Raw genomic sequence first — 26,047 nt, 5'->3', positions numbered from 1 at the left:
CCTGAATTTTATATCCTCTTCAACTGTTGAGAAGATTTTTTATTCCTACAAACTCACCCAAACTATTGCACATTCTCGTACAACCTTTCCCATTACTGTCTGCCTCTATTATGTAGATAGAAGCAAGGTCTAGAAATTGGGCAGGTAATCAGGACCCATGATGGTATTTTTGGCCTAAATTCCAGCCATTGCTTTGAGTACTTGTTATTTGCTTATTTCTGATAAAAGTGGATTACTGAGGCAAGGGTCAAAAACGTTTATTTGGGGCTTATGATAATTTAGAGATAAAGACGGTTAATAATATTTTGGCATATAGATAGGCTTCAGTAGATATCTACTGCTTGCACAAAACCAACCCTTATATAAGTATACATATGGTGCTCACTGTTGCTAATGGTAATCATAGTAATGCTCTTTAGTTACAAAGGTTGGTTCCCTTAAGAACCAAGAACACCTCTTGGGAATTCCAGAGGGTTCACCTTTGGAAGAGCCCTGTATTATATGAATTTGAATCCAGCTCCAAAATGAAAGCTCAAAATGACGTGGGTTCTCGGGAGTGTTGCCACCTGTTAAAGGTGTGAACAGACTTCCAAAGAGCCGCATTAATGACACTCCTTAATCCTGAGATTTCCCCCTCCTGTCAGAAGGCTTTGGATTATTGAAAAACATTGTATTTTTATTGCTCTAGTTCTCAGAATAAGGCTAGTAAAGAGGATGTTGGGATGCAAAGTTAAATTTTAACTTGTTTTGCTTCACCTTTAAAGTAATAGATTTTTAGAGTACTAAAATATGTTTTGATTCAAAATCTTAATCATTAATTTTATGTCCAGTTTCTCAACCAGTTACCATATTTAAAATTATTAGGCAGAAGTCCCCTTTCTTTTTATTAGCAACATGTTCGAAACTGAGAGTTAATAATTTTTCTCAATGGATTTATAATCTAAGTAGGTAAATAGTATAACCTCTTTCTATTGTAAATGTTTGCTTATTCAGATGATATTTGAGAAATACTTCTAAAGATATCTAAGCCTGCCCAAAATTGTGAACATATTCCAGAGGGCTAGATGTTAGCCTTGATCTTTGAATCTAAATGTCATCTCACTATATTCCAGCCAGGAAATAAATTCTTTAGCATAAAGTCTAGGGGAAGGGGGCGTCTAGCGCTGACCCTTGCCTATAGGAAGGTGGTTAAGATCTTGAAGAACAGGCTTATCTGCTTTTCAAGATGCAACTTCGTATTTCAAAATGACCACACAGAAGTAAATCTTGTCTCACAGTACATCCTACATATCCTTCATTCAAAGGTTGGAGGGATCTTTTTAAGTAGAAACTGAAATGAAGTGTAGCAAAATTTAGTTGAAAACTACCATAGAAAATGAAATGGCAACATTGTACGAAATGGCTGCTTTACCTTGTTCACTGCTGTATTCCTAACGTCTGGCCCGGAGCCCTGCAGAGCAGTTGCTCAATATGTATGAGATGAATAGCTGACTAAATTAATGGAGGTTTATTGAGATTCATATCTAAACTTTGTGCCTAATATTAGAGGAAACAATCCTATTCATATGAAAATAGTTTGTATTCATGTCTGTAAACATTGCTAGATATTAACAAATCATGTCTTTCTTTTTCTTACTCTCAGTATTTTCTATACAAATTTCCTGAAGATGTGGACTCAGTTATTATTAAAGTTGTGTCTGAAATGGCTTATCCGTGTTCTGTTGTCTCAGTGCAGAATATCATGGTGAGTCTTAATAACTTGTCAACTTTCCAATATGGAGCATTATATTATCCCAGGATAAATGACAGAGAAGAGTAGAGGAAACGTCTATGTATCTCCTGCAAAGCTGCTAAATAAAAAGACCAGTATTTGTGCACACAAGTTGGCAGTCCATGTTTGGAGACATTGATTTGGGGAGATAGAGAATCATTGACTCCTCACCAAAATAAACAAAAGAAGGAAGGGTAGCAGGGAGGGAGGGGTGATCATGACAAAATACAAGGAAGACAAAGTTGTGGACTACAGGAAAAAAAATAGAAGCCTACCATTTGTTCTGAATTTTTAAAAATGACAAAAACTGTATGATTTCACTCATGTGGGGAATACAAAACAAAGAAGTAACAAATTAACTAACAAAACAAAATAAAGCAAAAACAAACTCACAGATACAGACAACAGAATGGTGGTTACCAGCGGGAAAGGGGATGACGGAGGGGGAATTGGGCCAAGGGGGTCAAACATGCAGTAATGGAAGGAAACTAGACTTTAGGTTGTGAGCATGCAACAGAGTGTTCAGATATCAAATTATAACGTTGTATACCTGAAATTTATATAATGTTATTAACCAACGTTACCTCAATAAATTTAATTTAAACATTTTATTGTAACCTTAAGCCCTTTCTGTCTCATAAGGTATTCATTAAAAAAATGGAAAGGTATTATAAACTTTAAAACAACTTTTCAATTCTCTTTGATATAAAGTGACCTTGACTTTTGAGGACAAGGCACCACGTTTTAGGAGACTGTTTCATGACTATTCTGGGGGGGAAACGTTTTGTGGTCTATGGCTTAGTAAAGAACCCCCTGCCCTATATGTGTGGTATGCACATGACATGATATGACACTAGTGATGCTTTCCTTTTTATCCCTCGTGTCCATTTTAGTGCCCAGTGTATGATCTAGACCACAATGTGGAATTTAATGGTGTCTATCAGTCCATGACCAAGAAAGCTGCCATCACATTACAGGTGAGACATCACTTCTGTGGTCACTACTGCCAATGACAGTATGCAGTTTATATACATTTACCTACTGGGGCAGCATCCAAAAGGGATTGCCATTCACTGTGTGCCTTTCTGACTGATTTGAAAACAAAGATTGCTATGCCTGAAATCAAAGCCTGGGCACCGGTGGACAATGCTACTCTGCCCCATGCCCCATTCCGCCTGGGGAAGTCTTGGGAACCCATGATGCAGTGAGTCATATTCGTATAGCTGACAGATTGCATAGAGAGGTAAAGGCAGAATATTTCAATCTTCTCGATGGGGAATGCCAATTTAGGGTAAAGTTTGTCTGCTCCATTTAAAGCCATTGAATATAGTCTAATAATAATCTGTACCACGGTAATACGGAGCAAAAGAGAACTTCAACTCTGGACAGAATGAACTGGTTCAAAGGAACATGAACCGCATTTGTGTCGTGGTTTGCCCTTTTGGTAGTTGTAATTCAATTATTATTTTCATGGTAATTTTACAGCAAAAATATACACCCATGCCACTATGTTTTCCAAGAGATTCTGGCCCTGACTTTCGGGTGATGCTTACTTGAGGTAGCTATAGTACTTGATAACAGACCACTTGATCTGTTCTCTAGGGTAAGGTGATACTGTTTGTTGAATAACAGCAAAGAATGAAGAGAAGTTCATTATACTTTAGGTATCAGACCTTAAAACTTCTATCAGTTAAGCTTTAATTTTCTAGTGTCTCATTTAATTTTCTAGTGTCTCAGATTTGATACTCCAAATATCTGCTCTTGTTTTTAGTGTTTATTTCTTCCTTAGCATCCCCGCATTATATCATCCCAAATAAAAAAAGGACAGAAAAGTAACCATAGTGGAGAACTCAGATTTTCACATCATCCAGGACACTAAATCAATGAAGTACAAAGCATATCAATACATCTCTACTTTGAATGTGTTTGGCAATAAATTGTTACTTCTCCTTTGGGCCCATGATTCAGTTTTGTGCCATTTTCTCAGTGGGTTAAGCATGATACCAGAAATTTGGGGATGACAAAAGAAGACAGAGGTGTAGAAATAGAATAGACCTTAAAGATCATCTTGTCAATGCTTCATTCATGGATAAGGAAACTGGGACACAAAGAAGCACACTTAAAGGAAATCAAAGCCAGGACTATAACTCTGGTCTCTCGACTTGTCTTTACCTCCCTAACCTAAATTATTTATTCAACTACAGACAGTATGATTTTTTAGGAAAGTCATTGACCATTAGGTTTTAAAATAATGAAAACTTAATATAGTGAGTTTAAAACTGCTTTAAAAAATAAAGTTTATTAATTTTAAAAACAATATGCAAGTACTAATTATTAAACATAGGCTGTTGACGTATTATTTAAATGGCGCCTGTTATAGTTTTAAGTACTCAAGTGGGCACAAGATAGATTGAAATTAGAATAGTGCATCTATTTATTTTAATTTCTTGGATGTAGCAATTATTTTATTGTGGATAATCTGGAGTAGATCACGGGTACATGAAAGTCCTTTCTAAGAAGTTAGGAGGCAGAGGTGAACTTTACTTTTCTTCTTTTTCCTCATTCTTTCTACCCCCATCCCACTGCCATGGACTTTCCCTCTTCTGTCTTTCTTATCATAAGAACACAAGAACGTATCATAAGATTGTTATGTCTTACACAGAAGAAGGATTTTCCCGACGAGCAGTTCTTCGTGGTGTTCGTGATAAAGCCTGAAGATTATGCTTGTGGAGGATCTTTCTTCATCCAGGGTAAGAGATAGTGAGGAATACTTGGCTACTTAGAAAAACCTGATGAATGGGAATGGAAGAGAAACCGAAAGCTCACTTTGGCCCCTTATGACCATTTTTAGTTGCCACTAAGTGAGGGTCATCTGCAGTGACGTGGCAAAGCAGTCTGAGAGGTACTTGAGAAAAAAGCAAAGGGAAGAAAATGACAGAGCTAAAGATATGAATGATGCCACAAAATGTCACTTATTGCATCTTTTCAGACTCTTGTGCTCCCTCAGACCATATGAGGTTGGCTCTCAACAAATATTTACTGCTATGAAGGAATGATTTTGTACAGCAGACCACGGTCCATCTTCTAAGATCATTTTGGTAGCCAGAGGTAATGGAGTCACTTATATTTATCAATACTTATCATTTCCACAAGGATGAGCAAGGAAAATTCAAGTTCTCAATTCTGGTTGCCAAAATTGTACCTTTCAAGGTAGTAAGAAAGCAAAGTAGGACAACTTATCCCAACGACAGGGGTTGTGTGAGCTCTGAGGCATAGTACAAATGGTTATGGGTAACTACCCACTTACCCAGTAACTACCTTGGGAGTGGTAGAGGCTGTTGATTGAAAACACAGACCCCCAACTGCTGATGAGCCTTATGTGATCAACACAGAGCGTGTTTACTGTTGGGTATTTAGTGAAACTTCTGCTCATGTATTCTTTAATCTCTTAATTGCAAAGCTCTAGAATTTTGCCAATGTCCAATGTTCTCTGGTAAACTACAAGCTGTTTAATGACTATGTAAGAAAAAAAAAATTCTCACTGACTAGAAAATGCAAACCAAAAAATGAGGTAGCTTCCTATTTTTGCAGTTGTTTTCTTCAGATGTCTGTGGCATATTGGGCCTCGTGGATATCAGGGGAAGGGTCAAGCCTTTTTTGGTCAAGAAAGGAGGCTGCAATCTCATTTGCCTCAGTTAGTGCCACCAAAATGCACCCAAGCAAAGGACAAATTGACAGTTTAACCAAAAGTAATTGCAGTTTAAAAAGTTAAAAATAATTGCAAAAACTGCAATTACTTTTGCACCAACCTCATAGATGGTTTGAAGATTTGGGGTTAGATTTTCCTCAGTTCTTGCTAAAAGAAAATTCAGCAACCAGAGTTAATCTTGGACAGTTTGTGATCAACTGCTCAGATGAGAGGCCAAGAGCATAGGATCTGATCCATTTTGTCTTGTTCTTTACCAGGAAAGGGAAACCAGACCTGGAATCTACAGCGAACAAAGAACCTTAAAGTGACCATTGTTCCTTCCATTAAAGGTCAGTGCTGGCTCTAGGATTCAGTGGAGAGATTCCTTTGTCAGGAAGTCGATCATATAATTCAATGCTAATGTCATACTTTCAAAGAAACATCATAAGAAAACTAATATTTACCTTAGAGATAGAATAGAGAATAACAGCATTTTGTTAAATCCCTTCCAGAAAGAAAGGGAACTCAATTAGAAAGCTGAATACAGGAAATCTCTCCCCAGTTTCCACTGGGAAGTCATCACTGTGAAAGGCAGTCTTCTGTGGATAATGTCTGGGTGACCTCCAGTAGCCTTGCTGCTTCAAATAGAGATATCGCAGGGTTTAAGAATGGGCATGACATAGATGGGTCTTTCTTCTGAGGACATCCTGACTAAAGCTGTTTCTCTTCCCTCAGAATCCATTTTTGTGAAATCCATTCTTCTCAGCTTCTCCATCTTTCTCTCCTTCTATTTGGGATGCCTGCTTGTGGTGCTTGTTCATTATATCAGGTAGGTCAAGTGTTTCAAGAAGCATTAACCCCCCTTGCCTGTGTCTGCTTAGTAATTAGAGAATTAGGCTTTAGAGTCATATTGACTGGATTCAAGTCTACCTTAGCCACTAACTGGCCATGGGCAAGTTACTTAACCTCTCTGTGTTGCAGCTTCCCCATCTGTAAAATGAGTTAATAATTTACTTTATAGAATAGTCCAACTGCAGTGTTTATGTCAATGTTCTGCATACAGTTAAGGGCTGGTAGAGTGTTGGTTATTTTTGTAGGAGTAATGTTAGCAGAAGTTAGTTATTCATAGCAGAAATAATATGCTTTGCTATTACATTGCCAAGTGCTTTCTTACTGTTGTAGCATCAATTTTCCAGTAAAATATCCCTTGAGAGAAAAAAAAAAAAAAAAAAAGGAGATAATCGTGCTGTAATTTGACCAAGGAAATTGCCCTTCCCAAGAGTTTGGAGCCCCCATAAAAACAAGCTCCAGTTTTCCGTTGCCGCTCAGCAGGCCTGAACCTTGAGAATTCTGTATTGGTTGCGGTCTCTGTGAAACAACTACAAAAGAATGGCAGGAGGTTTACGATAAACAGATGTTCTTTCTCCGTTTGAACGTGCAAAAAGAAAACAAAGCCAGCATCGAGTTTTCAGACTGCTGGGCAAGACCCCATCATGGCTACTACAGTGATACAACTGTCTCAGTGATACAGGCCTACCTCTGATTCAAAACATAACTCCCTTTTCTTGACCTTTATGAAGCTTCTCAGTTAAGAAACTGACTTTAAAAACCCGGGGATTATATCTGGTCATATCTGGGACAATCTGAGCACCAAAACAGTTGAGGAGAAAAGTGAATTATAAGTAATTGAGAAAAATAGAAATTCATGAACCATATTAATAAAGGAAAAATAGGAGGGAGGGAGGACTGACCTAAATCCCTGCAGACATACACCCCATGGATTCAACAAAGTTACTAAAGCAGGTGCACATTAGGCAGGGGAGCCATCAGCAAATACTGACTATAGAAAGGAGGACTTTTGTCTACAGCACAACTCCAAAAGCTGATGCAAATGAGGAGAGAATGCTGGACTTGGAAAATCATCATTTTGCATAGATCAGGTTAAGAATCATCAATGGATACTAAAAGTAGGAGGAAAATCTGATGAGGATCGAGATATTTACATGGTGTTAAAGTGTATCCCCACAAATGGCTCAGTAGCTGTAAAGGAAAAATAGTAACCATACAATGAAGAAATCAAACAATTGACTGGGTGATCAAAGAATAAAGAAAAGATGGACATGTGTGCCTCCAGATGTGACATTCTGAGAAGGACACGACATCATTTATACAATAATCTAGCTAGGAATGCATATTCTGAATATAATCATAAGGAAAAATTAGACAAGCTCAAGACGATAATCGTTCTATTAAAATGTATCATAAAACACAAAGAAAGGCTGTGGAAGGAAAATAAGAAATATGACAACTAAAGACAATACCTGAGCTCAGACTGGATCTCTTACTAGAAAAAAAAATATGCTATAAAGGACATTATTGGGTCAATTGACAAAACTGTAATACAGAGAATAAATTAGAGAAGAGTATCATACCAATATTCAACTTGCTGAATTTGACAACTGTACCACGGTTATGTAAGAAAAAATCTTTGTTCTTTGGAAATATTTAGGCATAAAAGTTCATGACATGCAATTTACTTTCAAATGGTTCAGAAAAAAAAAATATATATATATATATATATACACACATAAATATATATGGAGAGAGAGAGAGAGAGAGGATGATAAAGCAAATGGGGTGATGTTAACGATAAGTGTATATGGGTGTTTTATATTCTATTCTTATTCTTACAGCTTCTTTTTAAATTTGAAGTTATTTTCAAATAAAAAGTTAAAAACAAAAACCTCAGTATATAGGCAAATATTATACCTGGAAAGCATAATTATCAGCTCAGTCAATTCATCACATCATAATCACTAACGTTTAACAAGTACCTGCTCTGTGCCAGGCACTATGCTGAACCCTCAGAGCAAATTATCTCATCTATTGCCCCACAACAATGGATACTGTTATTATCACCATTTGACAATTAAGGAAATTGAGACATAGAGAGGTTAAGTAATTTGACCAAGAATTCACAGCCAGTAAATTAAGGAGCTGGGAGTTGAACCCAGGAAGCCTGGCCCCAGTCCGGATCAAGAAGACCAGACCAAAAGCCTGGCACCTCAGGCTGGATCTGATTGAAAAAGGGTCCAAAAAGCTCCCAATTTTGACTTGGATGAGCCCCAGTGTCGTGGAAAAAGAAGTTTATCTATTCTGCCTCTCTTAGGAAGACTGTCTCTACTCCTGATGTTTTAGATTTTAGAAAATAGGATTTCACCTCTTTGGTTAGCTAGCACACATAGTCGATAAACAAACAGACAAAAACATTAGTTAATAGCTGGATATCAATCTCTCTAAAGTTATTATTTAGCCTACTGAGGCGAGCACAGTTTTTCAAAGTTGTGGTAGCAATCTCTGTTGAAACCTCTAGCTGCCAGATTATTTTGCTACAGTCAGTGGCACAAGCGAGATTCTTTCCAAATATAGACAAACTGAAAATAGAAATCTGGAGATGTAAGAACTATTTGGCATTCTAAATAGGGGAATAGACTGAGGAAAAATGCTAACGGAACTTTTCCTTCATTGAACTAAGCAGAAATAAAGTTTTCTACAAAACCAAATGAATCCAGTCCTGGAGCATAATGCCAGTTGCTCAGTATCCCTTGTACTTTATTATTAATATCTGTGGGGTTTTCAGCACATGCTATAAGATCAGGATGAAAACTGATAAACATGGCCCCTGCCTCAGGGAGCTAAGACTCCAAAGTGTCTTTATGCTGTATTGGCTTGAACACATGACTGAACATCATTCCCCTCCCATACCCCAGACCCAATCTATTCAACAAGTATTTATGGAGCCCTCACAATGAATGTACAGGCCCTGGACCAAATACTGCGTATGTATTCTCTTATTCATTCCTTTCAACCCCCCTGCCAGACTTTGCATTCAAACTGCATGATCCTGGATGTTCGTCCTTCCCTCGATTCTTGTATTAGTCATCTATTGCCACAATAATGCTGCATAAAAATCAACCACAAAAATTTCAATGGCATACAGCAATAATTATTTGCTCACAAATCTATGGATCTGGATGGTTCAGCTAATCTGGACCGGGCTCAGAGATCTCAGCTGGGTGTGGTCATAGAATGCAACCAGCGGGCAGGTCATCTAGGAGCTAGCTCTTCCAGACTACCCTTGCTCACTTGGCCTCTCATCCTCCAGCAGGCTAGCACTGGTTTAGTTAATCTCCAAGAGAGAGAACAGAAGAGTGCAAGGCTTCCTTAAGATGTAGGTTCAGAAATGGCATGGTACCACTTCCCTCTCATTCTATTGGTCAAAACAAGTCATGAGACCAATCCAGATTCAAAAGTTGAAGATACAGACTCTACCTTTGGATTGAGGGAAGTAGACACAAGATGAGGTGTAGCTGTTTTGCAATCAGTCTAGCATAGCTTTCATTTACTTTTTTCCCCTTTGCTCCCTGGCTACTGCCTGCCTCACCCTAGAACTGACTCTAGGTGGTAAACACACAATACAATATATAAAGATAATGTGTTGTAGAATTATACACTTGAAACCTATATAATTTTACTAACCAATGTCACCCCAATAAATTTAATAAAAATTATTTTTTTAATTTATCAGCTCCAAAACCTAGGGCAAATGTGGGTTAATGTGGGTTAAAAGCCTATTAATAAAAACACACAATCCAAATACATCATCTTTTACAAGTCCATATAATTGTTAGCCAGCTAATATAACTAAAATCGTTTTAAGAGGGGACTTCATTAGAGCTTCCTTTGCCAGCTAGACCAGTCAGGCCAAATTGTAACTCCTCACCATAATGATATGCCTTCTTCATTCAACAATTCAGACCTGCTGAAACCTTCATTTTAGCCACATAAGACTCATTTTGGAATTCTGACATATAGAACTGTAAGATCATAAATTTGTATTGTCAAACCACTAAGTTTCTGATAATTTGTTATGGCAGCAATAAAATGCATGGCATTACTCCCCAAATCGATCTACAAATTCAACACAATCCCTTTTGAAGTCCCAGCTGACCTTCTTATAGAAATTGACAAACTGATCCTAAAATTTATATGTAAATGCAAGGGATCCAGAAAAGGTAAAACAATCATGAAAAAAGAACAAAGCTGGAGGTCTTACATTTCCTGATATCAAAACTTAATACAAAGCCACAGTAATAAAAACTCTACCACTGACCTAAGGAAAGACATATAGATCAATGGAATAGAATTGAGAGTTCAGAAATAAACCCTTACATTTCTGGTCAATTGATTTTTGATAAGGGTACTAAGACAATTCAAAGGAGAAATGATATTCTTTTCAACAAATAGTATTGGGACAACTGGATAGCCACATGAAAAGGAATGAAGTTGTACCACTACCTCATATCACGTTAAAAAATGAACTCAAAATAGACCAAAGATCTAAATATAAGAACTGAATATATAAAGAAAAACGTAAGTGTAAATCTTGTGACCGTGGATTAGGCAATAGTTTCTTAGATATGACACCAAAAGCACAATTAACAAAAGAAAAAAATAGATAAATTGGACTTCATCAAAATTAAAACTGTGCTTTTAAAAGATATTATCAAGGAAGTGAAAATATAACACACAAAATTGGAGAAAATGTTTTGAAGTCATGTATCTGGTAAGATCTAGTTATCCACACTGTGTATAGAATTATTACAACCCAACGATAAAAAGAAAAACGACCCCATGTAAAAATGGGCAAGGGGTTTGAATAGACATTTCTCCAAAGAAGCTATACAAATGGCCAATAAGCACATGAAAAGATGTTCAACATCATAAGCCATCAGGACAATGCAAATTAAAACTACAATGAGATAGCACTTCATATCCATAAGGATAGCTATAATAAAAAAATTTTAATGGAAATGAGAAGAGTTGGTAAGATTGTGGAGAAATTGGAACCTCCACATTGCTAGTGCGGATGTAAAATAGTTCCTGCTATGAAGCTACTGTGAAGCAGTGAAGTATAATAATAAGTTTGGAGAAAAAGTTAAACATAGAGTTACCTCATACCCAGCACTTCTGTTCCTAGGTATATACCCAAAGGAATTTAATCATGTATCCACACAAAAACCTGTACACAAATGTTCATAGCAGTGTTATTCATAGTAGCCAAAAAGTGCAAACAACCAAAATGCCCATCAATTGTAAATAAATAAATATGGTAAATCCATACAATGGAATATTATTCAGCTATAAAATGACTGAAGTATTAATTCACGTACCATATAGATGAGCCTTGAAAACATTATGATAAGTGCAAAAAAGCCAGTCAAAAAAGACCACCTCTAGTATAATTCCATTTATATGAAATGTCCAGGCAAATTTATAGAGACAGAAAATACATTAGTGGTTGCCAGGGCCTACGAGGAGCAGGGAACGGGGAATGACTGCTAGTAGGCTTGAGATTTCTTTGGAGGATGAAAACGTTCTGAAATTAGATAATAGTGATGGTTGCACAACTTTGTGAACATACTAAAACTCATTGAATTGTGCACGTTAAAGGATATGTGAATTTCATAATATGTGAATTATCTGAAAACAAATGAACCTGAAAATAATATATTTATGTATGTATGTATATGCCTAGGAATACAACTGCTGAATCCTATGGTAACTCTGTTTTACTGTTTGAGGAACTGCCAGACTGGTTTTGCATGTGGCTACACCATTTTACAACCCCACCAGCAAAGTATCAGAATTCCAATTTCTCCACATCCAAAGGCCTATTTTTAAGAGATCCTAGTAGACAAATCTGCAACAAAGTCTATAGAGGACAAATATAAAAAGCTGAGAGTCCGCTGTCTTAGGAGCATGTGTATGTGCTTTTTTTGCAGGTTTCAGAGAAAGTCCATCAATGGAAGCTTTGGTTCCAATGATGGTAAGAAAAAATGCCTGGTTTCAAATCAAAATGATGTCATATAAATGGTAACATCCCATTTGGTTCTTCTTTTGTCTCTCTGCCTTTTGTAATTCCCAAACCCTCCCTTGATCCCTATCTCACAGAGTGGTCTAAACTGTAGTCTTTCTACAGAAAGCAGAGCTCTGTGAGAATCAGTTTTTATAGCTGAAAATTACTGACATATGGAGCTCACACTGGAAACCTTTGCTTGGAGTGTCCCTTGCAATTATCCACAGCCCATTTATCAGTCTTTCATCTTTTATAAATGTGTAATATTTTCTAGGATATAAATTGTTCATACCTATCTTATCCCAAAGCTGATTCATGAACAATATTAAAAATGTATTGTGTTAACTATAATACAGAGTTTACTTTTCCCAAATTAAGATGGAAGCTTTTTGTTCAAGTATCTAGAAAACTGAAATATTTGAGACTAGCAAGTATAATAGAGTATAGTATAATAACTTTGGGAAATCCAGAGTAATTGATTATCCAACCATTGTAATATGCCCTTTTCTCCACTCTGAAAATTTGAACAAAGGAATTCTTGCCCAATCTTTTTATCAAAACTTTTCTTAAAAAATTAAATGTCTTTATTTTTAATTAAGACACAATTGATATATCACATTGTATAAGTTTCAGGTGTATAACATAATGATTCTATATTTGTGTATTTTGTAAAATGACCACCACAATAAGTCTAGTTACCATCCATTACCACACATAATTACACATTTTTTTTCTTGTGATGAGAACTTCTAAGACCTACTCTTTTAACAACTTTCAAATGTACGGTACAGTATCATTCACTATAGTCACCATGTATACATTAAGTACTTATGACTTACCAATTTTCTAACTGGACTTAACTCTCAGGATTTATTAATTTTATAACTGGAAGTTTGTACCTTTTGTAAATGTCCTCATTTTTGAAAAGCCTAAGTCAGCATGAGTTATACAGTGCTTATAAGCCACTTGGCCTCGAGTGATCGTTTGGAAAAGGAATGATGAAGTGAGACTTGATTGCTAAGTCACAAGCAGCAGATGTTTAATTTTGTGGGTTTTACACTTAAATGATCCCATGGAATCTTAGAAAGACACAAATTGACCCCCTACCCCACCCAGCAGGAAGATTTCTCCCTGCTGCTTCTCCTGCCTTCCTTTGACTTTTGTCTCCCTTAATATCAGCATGTCTGTATTTCCAGCCACCCAGGCAATTTGTTTTAATAACCTTCAGCCACCAATATAAAAAACTGTAAACGGGCACCTGCTCATACTCTCTTTAAAGTGCTAAGTACTACTTTCCCTTTGATTCATGAAATGTTTAAATAAATTTGTCTGCTCTCTAGATCTCGTCTTTTTCCCTCCAATGCTCCCCAAGCCTCGCACTTGTTTTAGGCCGACTTAGACTTAGAAAGCTTGATTGGTTGGAGCCCATTGGGTGCTCTGTTATTTTCATTGTATGTGGAAGTCACTCTGTTATTTTAATGATAATCACAGGAACGTCATGTTCAGAAGTCTGTCCTGAACAGTGACGCGTGGGTGGACAGAGCTGGGACTTGAGCCAGAGATTTGTCCGAGATGAAGAAGGCTCTGAAAATTAGCTAAGAACTAGAGGCACCTTTCGGATGGCAAGAAGAAATGAATGAGTGACCAAAAGAAAAGGATAAAAATGCATCAATTAGGATTCGTGTGGCTGCAAGTAGCAAGAAAATAAATCTCAAACATGCCTAAATCATAGAAAGACTCGTCCCCTGGAAGCTGAGCAGAAGGGTGGGGTTCAGGATTGACTGAGTCAGGTGGCGCTGGTGCTTTTCCCTGCCGTTCCCTTGGCTCCGCTTTTGCACCCAGGGCTGGTGGTGAGATGGAACAGGTTTACACCATCACCTGACAATGGCCAGAGAGAAGGACTTTTTCAGAAGCACCCAGCAACTTATTCTCATTTTATTGACCCAGAATGGGTGGTATATTTATTGTTAAACTAGTCCCTGCAAAAGAATATATTTACCTCCATATCTATCAAGTCTACTTATAGAATTAGGGTGAGGTCTTCTTTCTCTAAGACCAAGGTTTCTCAAAGCCCACATTAACTGACATAGTCCAGAGAATTATTCGTTGGTGGGGGCTATCCTGTACATTGTTTAACTGAATCCTTGACCTCTACCGACTAGAATCCAGGAGTACACTTCTTCCTTATGACAACTAAGTGTCTACAGACATTGCCAAATGTCATCCGGGGGACAAAACAGTTCCCCCACCTCCCTACCCCCAGTGACTTAAACACATAGGCTGCCAGGCACTGGTGAGGATACATAAACAAAATCCCAGCTAAACTAAGAAGTAGGGGATAAGAATGTTTACAAAGGGCTTTGAAATAGGGAGGAAATAAGGAACCTTTGTAATACAGAGAGGCTACAGGGAAATATGACACGACCTCAGGTGTCATATGACCACTAGTGGGACAAGACTTAGGTGATTTAAAACAAGAGCAGAGAAGATAGGCTCTGCCCAAGAGAAAAACGAGTTAGTGACTCAAAAATATCAAATAGCACGGAGAAGCTAGCCTGGAGCAAGAAATAGAAGGGAGTGAGAGACTTTATCTGGAAGCTAATGTGAGACATTCAGGGGAGTTACCTTTGGAGAGGAGAGTATTCAGAAACGTCTTTCTCTCCCAGGGGCCAGCACAGTGTGACTGTGGGGCTACAAGAAGCCCAGTAGTGCTCAGACCTACAGGAAAATGGTTGGCGGCTGGTGTCCAGGGAAATACTAGGAACAGTGTCTGAAAGGGCAATGGGCTCTCACCAGACTTGGCACGGTGTCTGCCCAAATCAATGTGGAGTTAGACATCTGAGGAACTCAGCCTAATGCTTTCCATTTAGGTATAACTGAGGTGGAGGAAATGGAACCAGATCCTTATACGTTGCCAAATTGGTGGCAGCTCTGTTTTAGTTAGGTAATGACAGGAAGGCTGCAGGGGGAAAATCTGTCGGTTCCTCTGCATTTGTTTGTCTTTGATTTGTGGGCAGTTCTTCAAGTTGTATTTGAAATAATGTCAACATTGCCTCCAACTATGCAAAAAAGAGAAAACATTTCTTGTATATTTCATGGGAGAAAGAAGGAGATGAGACCCTGGAGCCCAGGTGAAGAGGAAATGGCGTTGGTAAAGAGCTCCTTCAGTCCTTGAAGGGACTTTTTTTCCTGTGCTATGAATGGATGGACACTGTAGTCTCCATTCATCACTTAGGAGTTAAGACAGCACCTCTGTAGTAATCTGAGGAGTACTAGGAAACGTCCTGTGTTCTAAAATAATTTCCTCCACGGGCTCTGTCAGTGGAGAAACCCCAAATGTCACGTTATTATTAAAGAGCCTGTACCGAAATTCAGTTACCAACTGGGAGAAGAGACAAAAGACGCATAGGCCTCTGGGATCTTAGGAACCTGGGGTGCAGCATAAGAGAAATTCCTTTTTTGTGTGAGACAGCTCGACAAGCCTGACAACTTGGTAGATTTAAGAACCAAATGGCCAATCAAATCCATCCTTAGACAGAGCCATTATTGCATCAGCCTCTTAGCAAAGAGCAGGCTCCAGAAGGGATAAGGCGAGCAGTGTGTTTCATTTGGAGAACTCAAGGAGCACTGGCCGTAGTCAGGCTCTGAGGCAGTGGGTCTCAAGCTCTAGTCCTGACTCTCTCCTTTTTCCAAATTGCCTTTTTTCTTGCCCAGTGTTTTCTGCTAGAGGAATTTTATATACCTCTGCAAAGATTAGTGGTTTTCTTCATTTTTCTCCTCAACTTTTGAAACAAAAAATGGAACTCGTTGGGATAGGTAGCCAATTGGCATAAAAATGAAATTTCCCGGGAGCTAGTTCACATCATTTCTGAGTCCCTCTGCAGCTTCGCATCTCCTGAGTCCAGACACAAAAAGGAGCAGGACAGTTATAAATGTGAAGTGCCTGAAAGACCCAAACATGCTCAAATGAAATGAAGTTTTTCTCCTCACATAGAGCATCTAACATAAAAAGCAAGCACACAAGTATATCCTACTCTATGATAATAAAGAAGACAGATGGCAAGGGCCTCAAGCGCAGAGAAAAAATATACTGAACAAGTTTCCTCAATTAGATAAGCTCATTCACAACCTTATATGTTTGCTTATTTTTAGCCAGAACATCTTGGTCTGTGCTATAAACTAATATTTTTGTGTTTGATTCTTCTTTTCAAATACCATCCACTTAAGCATAAATATGACTTGCCTTTTGGGACCACTGATCATATTTGAAGTTTGGGGAAAAATGCTTTAGTTTTTGCATTCTAAGAAGTTTTAGACATAAAAAAAAATTAACAGAATACTATTATCCCAGGTTGGCTAATCTCATATTTAAAATGTGCCTATAAAAGTCCACAGAGTTAAAACATTTTTATGTGCTGGCAATTGTATTGCACGTGAAAATCTTGATGCTTTTATCCAACACAGAACCACTGTTGTTGCAGTTGCCTCAGAATGAATAGGGCTAGCAACTACATTAAAACCTGATCATGCTCAGTTATGAGCCAGAGTAGAGTGCAGAAATCAGTGATACATCCAAATCTGAACAGATCTACACAGCTGGCTTTTTCTTTTTAATGAAGCTGTTGCCTAACAATAGTTATTGTTTTTGTTTTCTCGCTTGCTTTGATTTTAGTTGTGTGTGTGTGTGTGTGTGTTTCTCTTTTGATTTCACACACAGATATGCACACATGTACACACACACACACAAAAAAAAAAAACATTGGGTCTCACAAACTGTGTCAACTTCCTGCCACAACTGAAGTCAAGCATTTTCCTATCTGCACACGTCTACGTCCAATATCACAAGGCTTCCCAGTAACACCAAAATGCCAAAAATTCTGGGTTTTATGATTTTAGTGTCATTTTTCACTTACTACTCGCACATTTATTTTTTAATGAACTCTTAAATAAGGGATATAGGTTAATGGGTAAAAATAGGGAGCTTAAGCTTGAAAAGAAAAGAAATGTGAATGACACAGAGGGAAATGAGACTGAGACTGTATCACCTGGGGATGAGACCAACACAGTGGTTTTTGTGAGACCCCCACCATGAACTAGACAGGAAGAAGACATGAGCATGACCCAAGCAGAAACCACTGGCAAGCACAGGAGCCAACCTAAAAAGCAAACGTTGTACTTGATACTTCTTTAAAATATGAGTTTTTGATAGTGGAGATGCAAACGAGCCTCAGACTCCTTGTCTCTTTTGAAAGTAACATCCTTACTGCTAGTTATTCATATTTTTGAAGGGGAAAATCCCTGGGTTTTTTGCTTGTTTGTTTGATTTTTTTTTTCAATTAAGAAGATAAGTTTTAACTAAGCCCAGTACAATGAACCACTACTCATCCATTATCAGAGTGATTCTGGGCAAATTATGTGATTTCTCAGGGCCTTCCTTTTGTCATCCTGAAAATGATGATAACAATACTAACCATCACAGGCGCCAGTCAAGACAGCAAAGTAGATAACTGCTATGCTTACTTTCTCTCACAACCACATCAAAATTACAACGAAACTACAAAACAATCATCATTGAGAATTGCCTGAAATCTAGCTGAACTGAAGCCCTACAACTAAGGACATACAGAAGAAGCCACCCTGAGACTGATAGGAGGGGCAGAGATGTGGAACCAGCTGGTCCCACACCCGCATGTGACCATTAAAAATCGAGAGGAATATCTCCACTGCAGAGAGGTCCCCCTGAAGGAGCAAAGGGTCCCAGCACCATACCAGGCTCCCCAGCCCAGGGTTCCAGTGCCAGGGAAAGAAGTCCACATAACTTCAGGCTGTGAAAATTAACAGAGATTGGGTTTTCACAGTCAGAAGTTAGGGGACCATGCACAGAATTACTGACCAAATCACTGGCTCTGAGCTCCAGTGCTGGGGCAGCAGCTGGAGAGGAGACAGGGACATATGGGGTTTGGGGGGGGTGAACTGAGTTGTCTTCCTCAGAGCAAGGACTGAAGGGGTAGCTTTCTCCCAGACGGAGGAGCTGGCAGAAGCCATTGTTCCTTTGTTGAGCCCTCCTTGTTCCCAGTGTGCAGACACAGGTGGGCAGCTATATCTGTGTCTCCATCAAGCTGGCTAATGCCATTGGTTCACTATGCCCTGCTGATTCTCTGAAACCATGCCCCGCCCAACTTTCAGACACCTCCAAGCCACTTCCAGTGGCTTTTTCATACAAACCGCCTGCCTTAGCTCAGGCTGTAGACTTTCCTAGGGTCTCTTAAAGGTTTGCAGAACTCAGAAAAGCAGCATCTGGCTTGAGGGTGTCCCATAACTCTGGCTGAGCAGTCCTAAGCCTGGCATTAGTGACAGCTAACCTTGTTCTGCAATAGGCCTCTTGAAGCCCTTCCAAGCACAGCTCAGGCAGCAGCCATCTGCAGATTGTGTTGTGGCTCCTACTGGGTGGCCCTGGGTGGGGCATGGGCTGCAGCTGAACTTGACCTGCAGCAGAGCCTCTCTCAGGTGGCCCTGGGGCTGTCACACCCAGTGGTCAGCTTGAAAATAAGCTGGAGCATCACCCAGAAGCCTCCAAGGATGACACACCCAAAGGGCGGATTGGGCAGGCACCAGAGCCCTACTGAGGCAGATCCTGCTCTGTAGGGTCAGCCTCTGTACCACAACTCCTCCACTGTAGTCACGGCCAGTCCTCACAATCAACGAGACCGAGGGTCAATCCTTCCCATTAAAGTGCAAACAGCAACCAAGACTCAACTATAACAGGAGGGCGCACAAACCCACACAAAGGACATACCTGGAGTGCACCACTCAAGTGACCATGAAGACTGTGCCACTAGGCTCCACAGCACACCCACTACATAAGGTCACTCTATGAAGACTGGGAGACACAGCAGCCCTAACTAATACATAGAAACAAACACAGGGAAGTAGCCAAAATGGGGAGACAAAGAACATGTCCCAAATGAAAGAACAGCACAAAACTCCAGAAAAAAAAATAATAACAAGTAAAATGGAGAAAAGCAATCTACCAGATGCATAGTTACAATCACTGGTTATAAGGATGCTCAATGATCTCAGGGAGAATGTCAACAAAGAGATAGGAAACATAAAAATGGAGATAGAAAACATAAAAAAGAACCAGTCATAAATAAAAAATACACTAACAAAAATGAAGACTACATTACAGGGAATCAACAGTAGATTAGATGAAGCAGAGGATTGAATCAGCAATTTAGAAGATAATATAGCAGAAAACACGCAATCAGAACAGCAAAAAAGAATCAAAAAAAATGAGGAGAGTTTAAGGGGTCTCTGGGACAACATCAAGCATAGCAACATTCACATCACAGGAGTAACAGAAGGAGAAGAGAGAGAGCAAGGAATTAAAAACCTATTTGAAGAAATAATGACAGAAAACTTCCCTAACCTGGCAAAGGAAATAGATATACAAGCCCAGGAAGCACAGAGAGTCCTAAACAGGATGAACCCAAAGAGGCCCAGACCAAGACACATCATAATTAAGATGCCAAAGGTTAAAGACAAAGAGAGAATCTTAAAAGCAGCAAGAGAAAATTACTTAATTACCCACAAGGGAACTCCCATAAGACTGTCAGCTGATTTCTCAACAGAAACTTTTCAGGCCAGAGGGATTGGCACAAAATATTCAATGTGATGAAAACCAAGGACCTACAACCAAGATTACACTACCTAGCAAAGCTATCATTTAGAATCAAGGGACAGATAAAGAGCTTCCCAGATCAGACAAAACTAAAGGAGTTTATCAACACCAAACAAGTATTACAAGGAAACTTAGAGGAACTTCTTTAGGACTAAATAAATAGATATGAATAATAAAATGGCAATAACTGCATACCTATCAAGAATTACTTTAAATGTAAATGGATTAAATGCTCCACTCCAAAGCTAAGGGGGCTGAGTGGATAAACGAATAAGACCCTTACATATGCTGCCTATAAGAGACTCACTTCAGATTGAAAGACACATGCAGACTGAAAGTAAAAGAATGGAAAAAGATATTTCATAAAAATGAAAACAAACAAACAAACAAAAAGCTGGGGTAACCATACGTTTACCAGACAAAATAGACTTTAAAACAAAGACTACAACAAGAGACAAAGAAGGATTTAGTAATCCCACTTCTGGGTATTTATCCAAAGAAACCCAAAATGCTACTTCAAGGGGTTGTGCTCATTCATGTGCTCAGTATTATTTACAATGGCCAAGATATGAAGGCAAACTGGGTGTCCCTGAAAGGATGATTGAATAAAGAATAGGTGGTACAAATGACATATCCGATAAGGGGTTAATATCACAAATTTATAAAAAAAAAAAAAAAAAAAAAAAAAAACCTCAACTCAACTCCAAAAAAACAAGCAACCCAATTAAAAAGTGGGCAGAGGACTTAAAGAAACATTTTTCTAAAAAGGACATACATATGGCAAACAGACATATGAAGAAATGATCAAACTCACTAACTATCAGAGAAATGCAATAAAAACCACAATGAGATACCACCTCACTCCGGGCAGAATGGCTATCATCAATAAATCAACAAACAACAAGTGCTGGCGAGGATGTGGAGAAAAGGGAACCCTTGTGCACTGTTGGTGGGATTGCAGATTGGTGCAGCCACTATGGAAAACAGTATGGAGGTATCGCAAAAATCTGAAAATGGAACTACCTTATGATCCAGCAATTCCACTCCTAGGTATCGCTCCGGAGAAATCCAAAATTCTAATTCAAAAAAATTTATGCACTCCTATGTTTATTGCAGCACTATACACAATAGCCAAGACATGAAAGCAACCGAAATGCCCATCGGTAGGTGACTGGATTAAGAAACTATGGTACATTTATACAATGGACTATTACGCAGCCATAAAGAAGAAAGAAATATTACCATTTGCAACAACATAGATGGACCTCGAGAACATTATGTTAAGTGAAATAAGTCAGACAGAGAAAGACAAATACCGTATAATCTCACTTATATGTGGAATCTAAAGAAGAGAATAAGTGAATGAACTAATCAGAAACAGTTTTAAAGACATAGAGGAAAAACTGAGGGTTGCTAGATGGGAGGTGGGGTGGGGATAAGGGGGAAGGTGAGGGGATTAGAAAGCAATCAGTAACCACAAGATTGCCACGGGGTTACAAAAGTTAATTTGGGGAATGTAATCAATAATGTTGTAAAGATTTTGTAGGGTATCCGATGGACACTTGTCTCATTAGGGAGACCACGTCAGGGATGGTGTAGATGCCTAATCACTGCACTGTACACCTGAAGCTGAAGCTGAACAATAATCAATGTCAACTACAAGTTTATACATATATATATATTCATATATATATGATACTTACAAGAAGTGGAGTACAGCATTAGGAATAGAGACAGTGGAAATGTAATGGCTGTGTGTGATGTCAGAGGATAGTGGATGGGGGGACAAGGGTTGACACAGTGTGAGGGATATAAATAATAACGTCTAAGTATTACTTTGTTTTGTGCACCTGAAACTAATTTTAAAAAAAAACAATAGGTGGTACATATATATAATGGAATATTACTCAGCCATAAAAAAGAATGAAATCTTGCCATCTGCAACAACATGGATGGACCTGGAGGATATTTGTGCTGAGTGTAGTAAGTCAGACAGCAAAAGACAAATGTCATATGATTTCACTTATAAGTGGAATCTAAAGAACAAAATAAACAAACAAAACAGAAACAAATTGATAGATAAAGAGAACATTTTGATGGTTGTCAGATAGGAGGGGGATTAGGGTGTGTGTAAAAGGGGAAAGGATTAAGAAATACTAATTGGTAGTTACAAAATAGTCATGGGGATGTAAAGTAAAGCATAGAGAATATAGTCAATGATGTGGTAATAACTATGCATAGCGCCAGGTGAGTACTAGTTAGGGGGATCACTTCTTAAATTATATAAAGGTCTAACCACTATGCTGTACACCTGAAATTAATAAAAAATAATGTTGAATGTCAAAAAAAACTGAGTCAAAAAAAAAAATAGTACCCACCACATAAGTTCTTGAAAAATTAAAATTCTTATGAAGAACTCAGAAGAATGTCTTACACACAGTAGGTTTTCAATAAACAGTAGCTAGTAATAATGATAGTACTAGTAGTAGCAGCAGCAGCAACTGCAGTTGTAGTAATAGTAACAGGAGCATTAGTAATAGTAGTAGTACTAGTGGTGATGGTAATAGTATTAGTACTTGTTATAGTCAATAGTAGCAGCAGAAGAGAAACAGCAGAAACTGTAAGCTGTAACTATGACAACATCTGTCCTAAGTCAAAAAGAGTCAGTCACATTGTAGACAACATCTTCCATTAACACTGTTACTGTGCTCAAAAGATTTAATCTCTCATACTTAAGAGTCTGAAAATAACCTGTTTCTTTGCTTTGAAGTTGGATGGCAAGCATAGATGGTGTTGACACCATGTTGCATGTTTATTATGAATGAACCCAATAAAGGCCAGGGAACATCTACTTTCTTTAAATAATAAGAAATGTATCAAGGGATCTCCAAGCCTAGGAACAATGACAGGGAGCCTGCATTCTGAGGTCCCTGGGAACAGCCCTGCCTGCCCAGAATGCTGCATGAGCCCACTGTGTTGCTGGCCAGCTGAGCCAACTCTTGGCTAAGCTACCAACGTGAGGAACGAAACTGAGTCTCCAAGGCCATCAGATTTGTCTCTCATCATCTGGCTAAATATTTTGAACTTGGGATTTAATTTTTTTTTTTTCATAGAGGAAATGAATGGACACACAAAGAGTAAAAAACGATAAAGCCTGCAAAGTTAGTTTGCAAAACTGAATGTTTTTACTGCCCACCAGTGGAAATGAAGTTAGAGAGCTGGATGAAGAGGGTTCACTGTGACAAACAACGTATCGTTTGAGGCTTTAAGATTTTTCACATGTGTTACACACTGTAGCATTAATGTTAACTATAATGAACTATATTTTCAATGAAGAAATGGAAATATATTTACAGTGAGGATATTAAAGAATTTTCTCAGTTATTTGTTTTCACTGAAAATATATTTCCCTGTAATAGTACAAGAGACTGATAAGTTAATTCACAGACATTTTGCTTGTATTGTGATGCAAGCAAGCTTATCTCTCAGAAGGAAGATTTCAATAAGAAATTCCCACCAGCCCGACTACATCCCAGAATTTTGGCAAAGCTCAGGAGGCAGTGAAGAAACACTCTTAGGCATTTCCGAAGATGAGTGTGACTCCTGAAATACAGTGGTACAAAGTCAGAGAAACTGCCTGGTTATCTGCTCATTTGTGATTCTCTCTTTGTTCAGCTCCACTCAAGTCTCACAGATGGATAAACTCAATGGGATAGCATCTTGCCTAATAACCAATGAGAAGGTTGGGAGATATTTTTCTGTGATGCTTGTGGTGGGGTGGCTCCAGATGACACCCCCAGTCTCTCAGAAGAATGAGTTCACTCGCCCTGTTATAAGTTCTTCCTTGGAAAAGTTTGAGGAACATTATCTTCTAATCTATTTTTCTCTCACAGCCAACAAACCTTTCGCAACAGATACGCCTATTTTACCTCCTAAACATCCCTCAAAATAACCCGTCTTCCTCCACATCCTCAGCTCATGTTGTCATCATTTATTGCTCCAAGGAGTGCAGTGATTTCCTTCCTATCAGGGCTTATCCTGCCTGTGGTGAGGGAACTGCTGACTGCAATGAGAAATAAACCTCCAAATAACAGTCCCTTAATCATAGAAGTTGATTTCTGGTGTTTCTGTTCAGTGGTGGCCTTCCCCACAGTGTTTTCAGGACCCATGCTCCTTTGTTCTTGTGATTCTGCAATACCGTCAGGAGGGAATCAACAATTTTTTTTTTTTTCTAACGTATCAAATAGTAAATAGTTTAGGCTTTGGCAGCCACATAGTCTCTGTCACAGCTGCTCAACTCTGCCAATACAGCCAAAAGCAGCCACAGATGTACCTAAATGAGTGTGACTGTTTCGATAGAACTTTACATGTGAATATTGAAATTTGAATTTCATACAATATTTTACCTGTTGTGAAATATTATTCTTCTTTTGATTGTTTTCCCCAACCTTTTAAAAATTTAAAAACCATTCAATTTAAGGGCCATACAAAAAACAGGTGGCAAGCTAGATTTGGCCCACAGATCATAGTTTGCTGACTCCTATGTTAAAGTGAATATAAAATCAAATATAAAGTATTGTGGCCTGATGATTCAAACTGCTTAAAATTGTGTTCTTTTGTTTTAGCAACTGGACATAAAGTATACGCTTCTTTCTTTTTCTTTTTAACAGGTTCTGGAAATATGGCGGTGTCACATCCCATTGCTGCCAGCACCCCTGAAGGGAGCAATTATGGAGCAATAGGTATTTCCTACAATGAGTCCATTCATTGGAATTAGAAGTGTTTCCTCATTCTCGAGAGAATAGGATACAAAGGGGCCTCCAGCCACTACTAACTGAGAGAGTAGGCAACACAGTCATCACATAAGATTGTATTGCCTTTATACCATGAATTAGTTGGATGATCTGAAAGGTTCCTTCCAGTTCTAACTTTCTCCAGTTCGATTATTCTGTTTCTTGGATCTGCTAGCCACACATGAGCAGAATTCCCTACAATGGTTGCCATCAACTCCCCAGACCCCCACGGGGATTTTTTTCATACCCAGCCTGACTTGAGGACATGCAAGATGTGTCAGAGTCTCCTGTCAGAGAGCCCAACCTCAACTGACGAGCTGTTTCATTCTCAGGTTTCAGTGGAGTAAGGGCCATGAGAAGACTAAAGCTGTGCTGCAGGTGAACATGGCTGAAGCCTAACCATCTTTCATTCTGGCTAACTTCATAACTGAACCTGCTCACTGCCACCCGGTCATTCAGAGGGCAGCCCTCAGTGTTCATTACGTGGCCTGAAAGGAAGAGACTTCCTAGCCCCGTCTTGTTAGAGTAGGAATGCCTAGATGCTTCCATGCACTTCCGTGATGCTTACAGGCCTATGAACAGTGCACCTTCAAATGTCAGTGCAGGGGGACTGGGAATCCTGTATTCCTGCCCCATTATTCTTTGACTTTGAGAAGCATATGGGCTCAGTGCAGGCAGCTTATTTCTGGCTCTGCCAGAAAAGGGTTGTTTTTTTGTTTTTTGTTTTTTAACCATCTGAACAGAAGAAATAAAGCAGAAGGTAGGCTTGGCTCATGGGCTCATCAAGCTACACAAATTCCCATCTGCTCTGGGAAACATTCGCAGGAACACAAGGATTCTTCTTCCTGAGAATGTTGTTTTCTTTATGTAATCATAGACGTGGCATGTGGGGGATTTCTGTGTACAAATACTCTATCCACAAGCCATGCATAGCTGCTGAATACGTGTGTGCTTACACGTATATGTGGTAGATGCTATACATATGTGCATGAGTATGTTTATATATTTATGTTCATATTTTAAAATATGAAACATGAAATATAGCATATTGGTTTTGCATCTAATAGTTAACAGAAAAGATGCCTTTATATTCTTAATATGTATTCAGCCCTAGAAATAGAGAATTTAAATATAAAAATAGGAGATGAAGAAAATTAAAAATCTGCTGAGGAGGAAGTGAAAGGAAAATCATGTG

The 26,047-nt window shown here is 38.6% G+C and overlaps 1 protein-coding gene across 2 annotated transcripts in view; it reads left to right on the top strand.

Annotated features, from left to right (window-relative positions):
- SIDT1 (SID1 transmembrane family member 1) overlaps positions 1-26,047 on the top strand; it is an 88,609-nt gene that overhangs the window by 38,666 nt on the left and 23,896 nt on the right. For both annotated transcript variants that reach the window (XM_019734846.3, XM_019734845.3), the window contains exons 5-11: positions 1,643-1,744; positions 2,665-2,748; positions 4,434-4,521; positions 5,738-5,809; positions 6,195-6,288; positions 12,305-12,348; positions 24,730-24,801. In XM_019734846.3, the coding sequence (XP_019590405.3) occupies positions 1,643-1,744; positions 2,665-2,748; positions 4,434-4,521; positions 5,738-5,809; positions 6,195-6,288; positions 12,305-12,348; positions 24,730-24,801 (556 nt within the window). The remainder of the gene's footprint in view (positions 1-1,642; positions 1,745-2,664; positions 2,749-4,433; positions 4,522-5,737; positions 5,810-6,194; positions 6,289-12,304; positions 12,349-24,729; positions 24,802-26,047) is intronic.

Source organism: Rhinolophus sinicus, chromosome 17 (assembly GCF_057876585.1).
Source record: "Rhinolophus sinicus isolate RSI-liver-muscle chromosome 17, RSI-T2T, whole genome shotgun sequence".
NCBI lineage: Eukaryota > Metazoa > Chordata > Mammalia > Chiroptera > Rhinolophidae > Rhinolophus > Rhinolophus sinicus.
Note: the sequence above shows the minus strand (reverse complement) of the source record. Positions and strands in the feature narration are given on the sequence as shown.